This window comes from Squalius cephalus (assembly GCF_949319135.1).
Source record: "Squalius cephalus genome assembly, chromosome: 25".
Classification (NCBI taxonomy): Eukaryota; Metazoa; Chordata; class Actinopteri; order Cypriniformes; family Leuciscidae; genus Squalius; species Squalius cephalus.
In genome coordinates this window covers 15496200-15510529 of record NC_137146.1, presented here as the reverse complement: position 1 = coordinate 15510529, position 14330 = coordinate 15496200, and the positions used below count along the sequence as shown (strand labels likewise).

Here is a 14330-nt window from a genome sequence, read left to right as displayed (position 1 = left end):
CGTTGGATTTAGAATTTTATGAAAAATAACTGTCCCCTTCAACAGGACAGATCTGACAAACCCCAAAAATGTGTTTTTTTGCAGTTTGTCTGTGCGGTGTGAATTGGCCTTATGTCTCTGCTGTGTTCTATTCAGTTTCAGTGTTGCTAATGATACATTTCACTTTGTACAATCTTCATATGACATTTCTGCGAATATGGAAGAAGATTTACACAATTGCATTTTAGACCATAAGGCAATAGAGTGCAACCTTGACGCATTAGTAAGTGGTGGGATATTTTACTAATAAAATGACTGTGCCAAAAGAATAGAGAACTTTAATATGTCTTGTCTCTTTGTCTCATCTCAGTGAGATTTTATTATGTTTTATGCATGCACAGTGATATGATTTAAAGGGATAGTTCACCCTAAAATGAAAATTCTGTCATCATTTACTCACCCTCAAGTTGTTCCAAACCTGTATGAATTTCTTTCCTCTGCTGAACACAAAAGAAGATATTTTGACCATTGTTGGTAACCAAACAGTTGATGGGCCACATTGACTTCTGTAGTATTTTTTTTTCCCCATAATATGTTACCCATATTCTTCAAAATATCTTATTTTGTGTTCAGCAGAAGAAAGTAATCCATAAAGATTTGGAACAACTTGAGGGTGAGTAAATTATGACAGAATTTTAATTTTTAGGTGAACTATCCCTTTAAGTGTTTTTCGATGTTTCAGTATGGACGAGAAACTTTTGGAGAGCGTGATTGGACAAAGAACATTTTAAAACGAAAACACTGTTTTCAAAAGTATCCTGATTAATGTAGACATCGCCAGAGCCTCATTTGATTCAGTCTTTCTGTGTGTTTTGCATTGTGATTTCTCACCATTATGTCTCTTTCTCTTGTAGGAGGCAGTTTTACAACAACTTCAGGGCTGTACGCTGGAAGCAATTCCCTCACAAACTCAACTGGATTTAATAGTACACAACAGGTAGCTGTAATTGAATTTCTATCTCTGACTATCTAGTCTGTAGCACACGTTGAAATTGTATTTCCTCCATTTGGCACATGTGCTCTGTATTTTTTTTCCTTCCTCCTGTAAGTCTTTATAGAACATGTGTACGCTCGCATATTACTCACATGATATGAATCACTCTAAATGTCTCGACCACTGTACGCAAGGATTACCTCTTGCTCTTTTCGCGTATGAATTATGCCACGAGCAGAGGGGAAAAAAAGTGAAGACAGATCGCTGTCCAGATGTAGCACACAGGAGACATATGTTCACATTTACGTTTTGGAATCTGCGCTGTAAAGTAGCAGCGTTGTGTGCTGCTATCTCACATTACCGCCTTGATGTCTTTCTGCAGGACTACCCCTCCTACCCAGCTTTTGGCCAGACTCAGTATGCGCAGTATTACAACAGTAGCCCCTACACCTCTCCATACATGACCAGTAACAACACCAGCCCCACCACACCCTCCACCACTGCCACCTACACCCTACAGGAACCTCCATCAGCGATCACCAGCCAGGCCCTCTCAGAGCCGCCGGCAGGTAAGAGAGTTCAGTTTGGGATAAAAAAAAAAGTCCTAAAAGTTGCTGCAAAGACAAGATGTGATTGGCTGATTTTGAAACACTAAACACTGGTGGTGCACTAAAATAAGTCCATAAATGTACTGGAATTCCCCGCAATGATTTTTCAAAAAACATTTTCCTGTATTTTGAATTACACATTGGCCCGGTTTCACAGACAGGGCTTAGATTAAGCCAGGATTAGGCTATAGTTCAATTAGGGCATTTAAGTAGCTTTTATAAATGTGCCTTAGAAAAAAAACATTACTGATCTGCATTTTGAGACAAAACATTGGCACTGATATATTTTAAGATGTGTCAGTGCAAGTTGCTTTCCGTTAAGACAGCTCAAACATGCATTTTAGTATGGGACTAGCTTAAGCCTCGTCTATGAAACCGGAGATTAAAGGAAAAGTTTTGCCAGAAAATTGCCAGTACTTTTCCACTTTTCTATGTTTTTACTTACAATGTGACACTTCTGTAGCTTATCACTGTATCTTAATATCAGTATTGTTGTGAGTACATTTAGATTACCTGTGCTGTCATCTAAGTTAATCTTTGAAAATGATTTAAAAAAAATTTAATATCTCATTTTTTTAAATAATTTTATACATTTATATTTCATAAAAATATATTATAATATTATATATTTATAATAAATTGTATTTTTATAAATATATATTCATTATGATGATGTAGCATTTAAAATACTTAATTTTAGTTTTATTGTTTTAATTATTTTGCTCTGGAATGCTGCAAACGCAGACAGTCAGATACAAACGATGCAACATTTCAGATGTTGGACTATGTATCTGCACTATTGAAATGATGTTCAGCCAATCAAAGTCGAGGACCGAACTATTATAATATATATGCAGTATTTCATTCATGCCTTTATTTCCAAAAGCTTGTAAACCCAAAATTAAGAAACGATGATATAGTGCATAACACCCCCATTGCCATAACTAAAGCTGAAATGGTATCTAGGGTATAAGGAGATCAGATAAACAGCATGATATTAGAGCATGTGGGCAGCAGCTACAGATGAGGTAAACGGATCCAGCCACAATGTGAAGGTGAAAGCCTTTTTTATTTTCCTCTTTTGATATACTTTTTGCCTTTCTTTTTTCCTTGCAGGAGAGTACAGTACAATCCACAGTCCATCAACGCCCATTAAAGATTCAGAATCAGATCGATTGCGCCGAGCTTCGGATGGAAAGTCACGTGGCCGGGGAAGGAGGAACAATAACCCGTCCCCACCTCCTGACTCTGACCTTGAGGTATTGGACCACTGCCGCTCTCTCAGTGTATCTGACTGGAAAGGCAGTGATAGAATTCATTACCATCCAGATACTTTTGATAATCCAGAAGTGTCAGTTCTCTGCTTTACCTTAAAAACAATGCATCGACATGTTTAAAGTGTGCTTTTACATGCTCAATTTTACATGTTACAACATGTAAATGCCCTAAACAGAGTTTTTTTCTGGTGAAAGCTTTGTTTTGCATGCTTCGCTTTGCATGCAAACACCTTAATAGGCATTCTGTCGGTTTATTTAGTGTGCACATCACATGTTTCGACATGAAGACTAAAGAAAAACCAGATCATTTCAAATCTCTTATAAACAGTTTTCTTGCATGGTTAAGTTTTTATAATGAACAGATTTCGGATAATTGTCAGCATTAAGTTGTGCGTGTCAAAACACTTGGAGCTCAAAATTAGAATTCAAATTGGTTTTGAATCATGTAGAAATGCATTATTTATATCTTGGTCATATTTGAGCTGCACAGTTCAGATCATGGGTCGTGGGCTTTTCATTAACATGATCTGAATCTCAGGAACGTTTCGGCCCCATTAGCAAGCTGACATCATAGCATGTTAACAAATCTAGTTAATTAGTTTGTTGGTATCGATTGTGTTAATGCATCAGGGGCAGGGGATGGATGGATGGTCCGGTGGTGGTTCTTCCCGCAGTTGCGGGGTGCTATGGTGACCATCAGGGCTGTGTATCTACCATTCCCAGGGCACATGAATCCATGCACCCTTCTTATTGACAATCAGATCATCTTGCATGCTGAGTGAGCCATTGATTTTGCTCTTTCTTTTCTCAGCGCGTGTTCATTTGGGACTTGGATGAAACAATCATCGTTTTCCATTCCTTGCTCACAGGATCTTACGCCAACAGATTCGGAAGGGTAAGTGATGTATTTTGAATGCAAACACAGGCAAATATTGCGGCAAAGTTTAGAAAAATACACAGAAAAGGGGTCTGTTTGGGTACAGCGTCCAGCTTCGAGGAACTCAGAGTTCAGAGTAATTGTTTCTTTTTTTAATATGATCGTCGAGGCCTCGCAGGCATTCAGCTCGGCCCGCAGCTGTCTGAGTTATGTGGCTGGTACAGGCATGGATTACAAACCAGTTGCACCGAGAATGTCCATTGACACTTCTTAAGGGTTTTTTGTCCTTCAGAAATGTTTCATTGTTAGGTTTAATTAAGTGTTTGCCGAAACCACCCTTTAAGTGAGGTTAATGTATTATAGCAAAGTTGATGAAGAAACATGTTTTCAAAAATTCCCTATATATGTTTTTGAAAGAAGGCTGCATTTATTTGACTAAATATAGTTTTCTATTTGAATATATTTTAAAATGTCATTTATTCCTGTGATGGCAAAGCTGAATTTTCAGCATCTTTAACTCCAGTCATCAGCGTCGCATGATCCTTCAGAAATCATAATCTAACATGCTGATTTTCAGTTCAAGAAACATGGTGCTCTGAAAAGTTGTGCTGTTTAATATTTTTGTGGCAATTGCAATACATTTTTTAGGATTTTTTTAATTGCTAGAAAGTTCAGCATTTATTTGAAATATAAATATTTTGTAACATTATTTATGTCTTATGCTTCATTTTAAGGCATCTTTGCTGAATAAAAATATTAATTTCTTAAAAAAACAACCTACTGTCCCCAAACGTTTTGTAGTGTATATAAAGCATGTCATATTTTGTGTAATATATACAAAATGTAAATACAAAAATATGTATATATATTTGGTATGTTAAATCTAAATTTTGGAATAATTGTATTAATACATAATGACAAATTTAGCAGGTTCAAAAGGGTTATGAACATGCAATTAAGAACTAGTTTACTTCTGTGGTCATTGTATTTGTTATTTTAATATAAACCATCATAAGCTATATTTGAACTTTCAAAACAAACAATTTGGGAAATACGGCGATCTGAAATTCTCAGGCTTCGTCAATGATCTCATGCTTTTATTTTACTTGTGCAACTGCTCGTTTAATTCACCAGATTATATTTTGACAAAAATCGCGAAGTCTGGGTTCAACATGCGTGTGTTTTTAAACCCGCTTTGTGTCTGAAGAATGTAGAAAGCTGCTTCCTTGTTTGAGGGAATAAATCACAGACTTGGCATTTTTTGGCTGAGCTTCTTGAAGGGTTTTTTCTTTGTGGTGAGTGTAGATGACAGCAGCGCTCGGATGTCAGTGGAACGGGGCCCGGCGGCTGGTTTGTTCTCTTTGTTCCTCAGGCAGGGTGTTTGATGGGGGTGGTGTTTTGTTTTAAGGGTGAGGGAGCCCTGGCCCTCGACCCTGCACTGTTTATTTACTTTATCTTGGCTGAGCATGCTGGGTAAAGAAGCAAAACTCTGAGAGCGCCTCAACCGCATCCACTCTCTCTCTCACTCACACACACTTCAACTGAGCCTTTGGTCACCCCTCTGATTTAAGGTCTTTTTCCCAAACCGATCTTCATTTATAATTGAATGAACTTCTTCCTCTCTGCTCTAAAAATCTGATTACAAGTTGCCCTTTTCACGTGTTATAATTTCTGTCTACTGGGATTTGATTGGTCAGAGGAACATATTACAAGAATTTGAATGAAGAATTAGAGAATTAATTTCCAATTTTATGTTATTACTTTTAGACATACATATTGGAGTTTAAAATTAATTAATACTTTTACTCAGCAAGAATGCATCAAATTGAAAGACATTTATGATTTCTATTTCAAATAAAAGCTGATATTTTGAACTTTCTGTTCCTCAAAGAATCCTGAATAAAAATGTGTTGTGGTTTCCACAGAAATATTCAGCAACACACCTGTTTTCAACATTGATAGTAATAAGAATAAGCACCTCTGATTTTAAGGTCTTTTCCCCAAAATAACCTTCATTTATAATGTGACGGCGAGCCCCCATCATTCTTTCTCTTCCTCTCTGCTCTCGAAATCCGATTACGCGTTGCCCTTCTACCAGAAATATGCTTTTCCCATCTACCCTGCAACATTACAAACCGCATAATGCTCTCTTAAATCATATCAGCGCACTCATCTCAAACCCTTACATTAAAAACCAAGGTGCTTCACGTTTCTCCGATATGAGGCGTAGATGACATAAACAGAAAGAAAACCCAGCGAAATGCATTTCTTCCAGGGAGACCGTTGAGGAAGAGCTCTATAAATAGAGCCGTGTTGGAGAGCTCGCTGCTGTGGTTCTCAGTTATCCTAATTGGCATCAGGGCAGCTCGCTCCCATAAAGCTGATGGTTCGGGCCAGCTGTGTGGCCGTCAGACCCGGAGGGAAAGCTTGCGGGGTGAGGGGGTTTCGGAGGGGAGGACTTGGCGCCCGTCGGGTGGCGCTGATGTGTGGGGACAGGTGGCAGCGAGAGCAGAAGACCCTCTGGCACTCCGGCCTGCTTGTATTCTTAACTCTCCTGCTGAATGATTGTTTAGATTTAATTGGAGAGGATTCGTCGGGCCGGAGAAGTGCACTTTGCATACCTCTCACCACCAAACCTGCTTTTATTAACTTTCAGATACATACACAGGTGTTTATATTCAAGTCCACTGACTGGCAAGCTCAGAATAGATGGGAGGGGAGCAATATTGAGACGTGCTGTTTTAAAGCAACCCTTAACAAAGAATGGACCTATTTTAGATTAGGCTATATATTTCAAAGTGTTTTTCATAATTAAAAGTAACATGAGAGCAACTCGGTATATACAGTATAAATTATTGATCATTTTTTTCATTAACCCTCATGTTCTGTTTGGGAGTCTGAGAGACTCCATGACTCTTTTTATAGCTTAGAAAACATACTTAACGTTGGAGTATCAGGTTGATGACTTCCTGCACTCATGAGAACTGATTATAAACATAATTTTAACTTGCTAACATGCATCCAACGACCTCCATGAAATATATTACTTCAGTTCGGAGTCTCAGAGACCTCAGATATAAACAAAGAATAATTGCAATGGATTTTCACATGCAAAAAGGACCGTAGAAATGCATTCCTGCCAATTTAATTTGTTTTATTGGATTTTTCTGCAATGTGTTTTTCTCTCTCAAATCAAACAGACCCCAAATTGGAAGTTACAATTGTTACTATAATATATAAAAGCCATGTTTCACATTTAATCATTTCTGTCTAATTGTTTTTTGATTGGTCAGAGGAACATATTACAAGTATTTGATGGAAGAATTAGAGGTTTAATTTATTACATGTATATGTACATAATTGGAGTCTCTAAAACTCAGTCTGAGCAGAACATGAGGGTTAATTGTTTAAAATTAAAGTAGACTAACTTTAAAAAATGTGGGATCAGTAAGTTTAAAAAAAAAAAGAAATTAATAATTTCATTCAGCAAGAATGAATTAAATTGATAAAATGTATTAAATTTACTGTAAAGATATTTATGTTACAAAAAGATTTGTTTCAAATAAAAGCTGTTCCTTTGAACTTTCTATTTATCAAAAAAATCTGTTTTTTATTGTATCCATAAAAGTATTAAGCAGCTCAACTGATTTCAACATTGATAATAATAATAAAAAGCACCGAATCAGAATGATTTCTGAAGTATCATGTGACACTGAAGACTGGAGTAATGATGCTAATGTAATTAGCATGATGCTGAAAATTCAGCTTTGCATCACAGTAATATAAATTACATTTTAAAATACATTTACATTTTTAAATTACATTTTTAAATATATTCAAATAGAAAAGTTGTTTTAAATTGTAATAATATTTCACACTATTACTATTTTACTGTATTTTTTGATCATATAAATTAAGTGAGCATACGAGACTTATCTGTACCACCATATTATCTGTACCATCAAAAATATACAAATTTGTATATTTATTATACACAATTCTTGATACTCAAGTGTGTGAACACCAACTTAAAAGCCTCATCAGTATCTTTGCTGGTTCTGTTCTTCTTGTGTGGTTTCCCCTCCTGCTGTTCGCAGTTAAAACATTTTCATTGTGGAGTGTGATAAGTAATCAGTAAAAAGCTCAGCCGTTTCTTCAGGTGGCTTTAAGCTCTAATCCCTGTAGCAGAGCTCTCTGACTCAGCACGGCCATACAGACACTGGAATAAATCCCCTCCTTTGCTTTCCTCTCTCATTCGCACACTCGTTTTATCCTCTTAATGAACAACGGGATAGTGGCCTCCGATTAGAAAAATAAGCCCATGTGGAATGAAGATTACAAAAAGATGATTTTAAACTGAATGCTAAACGTCCGTTTAATAAACCCTGTGGCCTTGTTTTAGTCTTATAATACAGTTTCTCTTTGTCTCAACACTGTGTACTGTCACTTTAAATTCACTGACTCTTAAATATTTGCAGTTTAGTTAAGATAGCAATCAACCAGTATGTGTGTGTGTGTGTATATATATATATATATATATATATATATATATATATATATACAGTACTGTGCAAAAGTCTTAGGCATGTTAATACACCCCCCCCCCCCCTACCCCCCCCCCCCCCCCCCCCCCCAAAAAATGTGTTTAAGTCAGTTATTTATATCTTTTGCTGTAGTGTGTCAATAGGAAATATCAGTTTACATTTCAAAACATTCTTTTTGCCATAAATTGTAATAATCCAGTGAGATTTCTGTATGCACAAGGAATCTGACAATAGCCATCAGGATGATCTGATCTCACCATCATCGAGTCCGTCTGTGATTACATGAAGAAACAGAAAAAACTGAGTTCAAAGAACTGCAGGAACGTCTCCAAGATGCTTGAAGAAACCTTCCTGCAAAGCTACAGTACTGTGAAAAGTACTGGCACTTGTGTTAAAATGCTGTAAAGTGAGAATGCTTTCAAAAATAAAATCACAAATTGAATTTATTTATGATTTAACTTCTATTAACTAATTCAAAAATTAAATTAAATTAATTCAAACGGCTTTTGTCCAGGTACGCTTGCGCATAGTTTTTCAGGTAGCTTTGCAGGAAGGTTTCTTCAAGCATCTTGGAGACGTTCCTGCAGTCCTTCTGGATTTAGTCTGTCTCAGTTTTTTCTGTTTCTTCATGTAATCACAGACGGACTCGATGATGGTGAGATCAGATCATACCGGCTGTTGTCAGACTCCTTGTGCATGCACAAATCTCACTGGATTATTACAATTAATAGCAAAAAGAATGTTTGGAAATGTAAACTGATATTTCCTACTGACACACTACAGCAAAAGATATAAATAACTTACTTAAAACCTTTTTCTTTTGGGGGGGGTGAGGGGGGTATTAACATGCCTAAGACTTTTACTGTAGATGGATGGATGGATGGATGGATGGATGGATGGATGGATGGATGGATGGATGGATGGATTGATGGATGGATGGATGGATGGATGGATGGATGGATGGATAGATGGACGGACGGATGGATGGATGGATGGACGGATGGATGGACGGATGGATGGATGGATGGAACAACTAGACCAACACAAGTTTGTAATTATGAAAAGGTGTCATTTTGTAATGAGCTTCCTTGGTGAGTGTTTACTAGGTATTAAAGAGAAAAACACACTGCAACTGGTTCATTAACAATTTAGAGAGCAGTCACTCCAATCTTTGTGTCAGCTCTAACACAACCATGAGATCACCATTACTGCCAGTATTGCATTACCGTGGAAACTGAATACATTTTAAAAAAAAAGAGTCCATTATATTTTAAGTGAGTAATCCATTTTGATTACTGCCAGTGCACAGGTTTAAACATCACTTGCTAACGCTGTTTTGTGTAGGAAAATGTGCATCTTCCTGTTCCTAGAAGTTTCTATTAAATTCCCAACTTGAGCCTTTTACAAATAGTTGGGAAAATGCTTTATCTGATGGTAGAAGATTGTTCGGGGGAAATGGGGGTGAAATGCATCAGTAGTAATGTGTAGAAAGATGATCTTGGCTCTGAGGTATGTGGACAGTGATATATTTATGATGACACTTTGACCTCAAGCTCATTTCAACGCATAACACATCTAAGACTGGGTTTTACTGCCTACAGAGTGTAAAATTAAGCCCAGTTTCTTTTTAGAGAAAAATGAAGCTCTTAATTCTTGAGCCTTGTAGTATCGGGATAGGCAGAGATGTGTTTTATTATGTATTTTATTAATTATTTCATTATTTTTAAAGTATGCATGATGGATGGGTGGATGGATCACATTTACTTTTTTTTCTATTATTGTGTTTAAGCCATGTATTATTTTATTAAATAAACATTATCCAAAGTAAATATGGGGAAATGTGTTAAACAGAGCTAAATATACTATATTACTGATTCTGAAGCATCATCGTGTTTTTGCTGAATCATATTAGGATTGAATATCAGGCTTGCCTATATATTTTTTATATTGTTTTGTGGAAAGGATAAGTAATTATTGAGTGGTTTTTTTTTTTTCAGGATCCACCAACGTCGGTGTCATTGGGACTTAGAATGGAAGAGATGATCTTCAACTTGGCCGACACACATTTCTTCTTCAACGACTTGGAAGTAGGTCCATCAATTTTTGTGGCTTTGGGGATTCCTTTTTTTTATTATTATTTTTTTTTATTCTCACTGGCTTCAATGAAGCTCACTGCAAGCCTTCTAATACTGTGATTACTTCTGCAGCCTTTTTTAGCGGCCATATTTAAAACCCAGCCCCAAGATGTGGATAAGTCACAACAGAGTGTATACATTACATTACGAGCACAAGAGCAGTCCATTAAAGTTTAAGCCATAGCATCAACAACCATTTAATAGCAGGGTGCCTATTTCTCGCTAACGTCCCTCAGTGGTGAAGTATTACCTCGGAGCCCATGGGACACTATGAATTTTACATGCGCTGTCAGTCTCCCCGACCTGCGCCCACCACCACCACCCCCCTCCCTTCCCTGCCGCCCAGGCCAATTTGTCAGCTTCTAATATTTCTGTACGTGCTCTGACTGTCTGCGTGTCATGCTGTGTGCTCGGTGTCTCTGACTCTCAGTCACGGTCTGAAAACGGCTGGTCTGCCCGCTCTGCCTGATTCATGTAGGATCAGTGTAAAATCTGCCCCCGGGGGCAGTTACTGAGAGGGTATCTAGGTGTCTGTCTGCCCCGCCTGGTGAGGGGTGAAAACGAAACTGGTGGGGTCACTTCTACTCGTGATTGGCAGCACTCCATGTGTTCATAGCAATGTAATTCAGTTTGACCAGATCTGGTGTTGCTTGATCTAGTACGTCATTTAGTGATTTAAACTGATCATCTATATGGCTTGTTAAAATAGCTTCAGGCTTAAAAATATGCTAATAATTCAACAAACCCTTAAAAGCCGGGTAATCCAAAAATAAAAATTCAGTTATCATTTATTCACCTGACTTTCTTTCTTATTCCAAGTCTTCTGAAGATGTACCATGGCTTTGTGTTAGAAGAGACCAAACTTTAAGTTGTTATTTATCTATTAAATTAATCTGTTGATTCAGTTCAGATTAAACTGTTATGAATGATTCATTCACAAATCGAACAGATCTGGTTCTGAAGTTCTTAACCCTATAAAACAGACCGTATCATATTTTGGTATGCATATTTCTAAGGTATGCATAAACCTCTAAATTATCAACATGCTCAAAACCTGTTGTACACAATCTGCTACAAGCCTAAGCTACAAGTCTTCTGATTGGTAGTTTAAAAGGCCTTTTCATTTCATTCTCAAAGCATCCCCTTCAGGTCGTTTCACACTTGTCTTTTTGCTTTGAAATCTTTAATGATTTTTATAAAGCAAATGTAAGAATAACTTTTATATTGTTACTAATATTTCCAGATGAACACTCACTCGACTGATCCAACTTTTTACTTGTTTATCCATATATCATTTTTTAGAAAAATCATGTTAAAATATATGATCAATAAGTTGACAACATATGTTTTTACATTACTTTAACTCATCAAAGTAAGTGAATCAATTTTCAACTTTTTTTAAGTTATACTAGATTCAACTAATTTTTAAGTCAGTTTAATGTAATTTAAGTTGAAATGACTTAAACATCCAAGTTGCGTGTACTTAAAAATTTAAGGCAGTGACTTTTTTTATGTAACTAATATGTTTTACCTTCCACAATAAAAACTACACACCTTTGTTCATAAAACTAAGTATATATATATATATATATATACAGTATATATATATATATATGTGTGTGTGTGTGTGTGTGTGTGTGTGTGTGTGTGTGTGTGTGTGTGTGTGTGTGTGTGTGTGTGTGTGTGTGTGTGTGTGTGTGTATATATATTGTTTTTCAACACTCAACAAAAAACTTTTTTTTTTTTAAAGATTTCTTTATATTTTGGTTCAATAAACATAATCTGACAAAAAATAAAAAAATGTTTTTTTTACTTAACTCACTGATTCATGGATCCGGTTGCAGTGGAAGATAATCAATGAATAATAATAAAAAAATAGAACAATTCAGTCTGTTTCCCACACAAAGCAATCGTATGACTTGGAATATAGCAATTGAGTCATATGCATCACTTTTATGATACATAACTTTTCTTTTTGAAGCTTGAAAGCTTCAGTTGCCATTGATTGTAATTGCATGAAAAAGAGCAGCTTGAACATTCTTCGAACTTTATCCTTTTGAATTCCACTAAAGAATAAAAGTCATACAGATTTGAAACGACATGAGGGTGAATAAACGATAAAAGAAGTCTGAACTATGCCTTTAAGTAGCAGACTTTGCAGGCCAGATCTAACCGAGCCCGCTGAACCCACCCGATCCCAGACACCGCTGGCGAGCCGCTTTCCCTCGTCCCAGAACCCGACTCCACTGACCCACTGATTTTCCTCCGTGTCCTGCTTGTGGCTGACCTCGCGGAGGAGGAAATGTTTTGTTTGATACTTAAGTGTGAGGAGAACTGTTGCGAGCCTGCCAAGTCTCATTAGTCAACGGCCTCGCTCTGCTTTTCCTGCCACGAGAACCAGGGAGAAAGAAAATGTTTGTGCTGCCCGAGACATTCGAGTGACGGGGAGATTCCAATCGCACTCATCTTGATCAAAGTTAATTGGCAGCAATTGGCTGTTAAATATTTCCGTATGTTTGGCTACACTGAATTGTGCCCGCTGCACTTTGTATAATGGGTATGCCCCCCCCCTCCCGCCCATTTGAAAAAAAAAATATGACAGTTTTGTGACAAAGCTTAAATGTGGCTTTTTCACAACATCTGTCCTGTATTTTGATTTCGTTTCATGTGTTTAAACCGCTCGCGTATGATTCGGCTGTCGAGGCATCTTGTAAAATGATTGGATTGTGCAATGTGCAGTTTTTCCTTTCTGCTATATCTCAGCAACGGAATTATTACATTTCGTTTTGACACTTTAAAGCTAAGGACACTTCTCTTAAAACGACAATTGCATGCAATAGCTGAATACTTCACTTTCTGTACTTTAGACCGTTTTCTTTGAACTAAACGGGGTGTTCAGATGGACAGAACAAAAAAAAACAAAAAAAATGTCAGCACTGAATTGGTGGGAGAATTTCAAACTGTAAATAATACCACAGCAGATATGTATTTTAGACCTTGTAGAAATGCACATGCTCGGTCTAATTTAGTCAAAGCCATAAAGGGATTTCCCTCTGGCTTTGCACATACAAATGCCTAATGGTGATTGGTGATTGTCAACTGTGTAACTTAGACAAATGTGCAAAGGACAGCCGGCACAATCCAGAAATACACTATCAGCCTCTCAGCTTTTGCTTTGTGCCAAGCACTTACAATGCTCATTTTGGGGAATAAAACAAGACTTTGACTTGTAATTATTTGTATTTAGTGTATAAATCCACATGGATACATTTTCTCGTGGTCACATCCTGTCTGATTAAAGCGTCGGTCTGTGTTGGTGATGTGTGGGGTCATGTTGCATTGTGTTGTGTTACACTATTCGGTGCAGTCGATGGGTTGGTATTTATTTGTCGTTCCGCCCGCTTTCTTGCACCTGTGTTTGATGGGAGTTTTATGTATTCTGATAATAACAGATTAATGTTGATATAGAGGAAAGTAATGAAAAGGAAGAGGCATGTCGTATTGCTCTTAAGGGTTATAAATCACACACACACACTACTGTGACCGAGCAGACACATAAAGAGAGGTCTTTGGAAAAAGAGACACTCTGTCTTGCTTTTTAGATTTTTTGGCTCACATAATTATTAATATTGTACAGTGACAGAATATATTTCATGCTTGTCAGCAATATGATCCTTGTATTGATTGCAGTATATTGATTCAAATTTCTTCATGACAGAGGAAAATTTCAGGAACCACAAGTTTTATACTAAAATAGAGTGTGCAGAATGTCCTGTGCCATTTTTATGAATAACTTTATTAAATGGATAATCAAAATGTGTGTTGCTGAACAATTTATTGTATATTTAAAAATATAATATTCTTAAAAATCTCCAGGCCCATTTCTATTTTTACATTTATAAATATAAAATGTTTA

The 14330-nt window shown here is 36.8% G+C and overlaps 1 protein-coding gene across 10 annotated transcripts in view; it reads left to right on the top strand.

Moving 5' to 3' along the window:
* Window positions 1-14330, top strand: part of eya1 (EYA transcriptional coactivator and phosphatase 1) — a 120410-nt gene that overhangs the window by 93998 nt on the left and 12082 nt on the right. For all 10 annotated transcript variants that reach the window (XM_079863668.1, XM_079863666.1, XM_079863670.1 and 7 more), the window contains 5 exons: window positions 894-976; window positions 1356-1542; window positions 2698-2840; window positions 3670-3753; window positions 10277-10366. In XM_079863668.1, the coding sequence (XP_079719794.1) occupies window positions 894-976; window positions 1356-1542; window positions 2698-2840; window positions 3670-3753; window positions 10277-10366 (587 nt within the window). The remainder of the gene's footprint in view (window positions 1-893; window positions 977-1355; window positions 1543-2697; window positions 2841-3669; window positions 3754-10276; window positions 10367-14330) is intronic.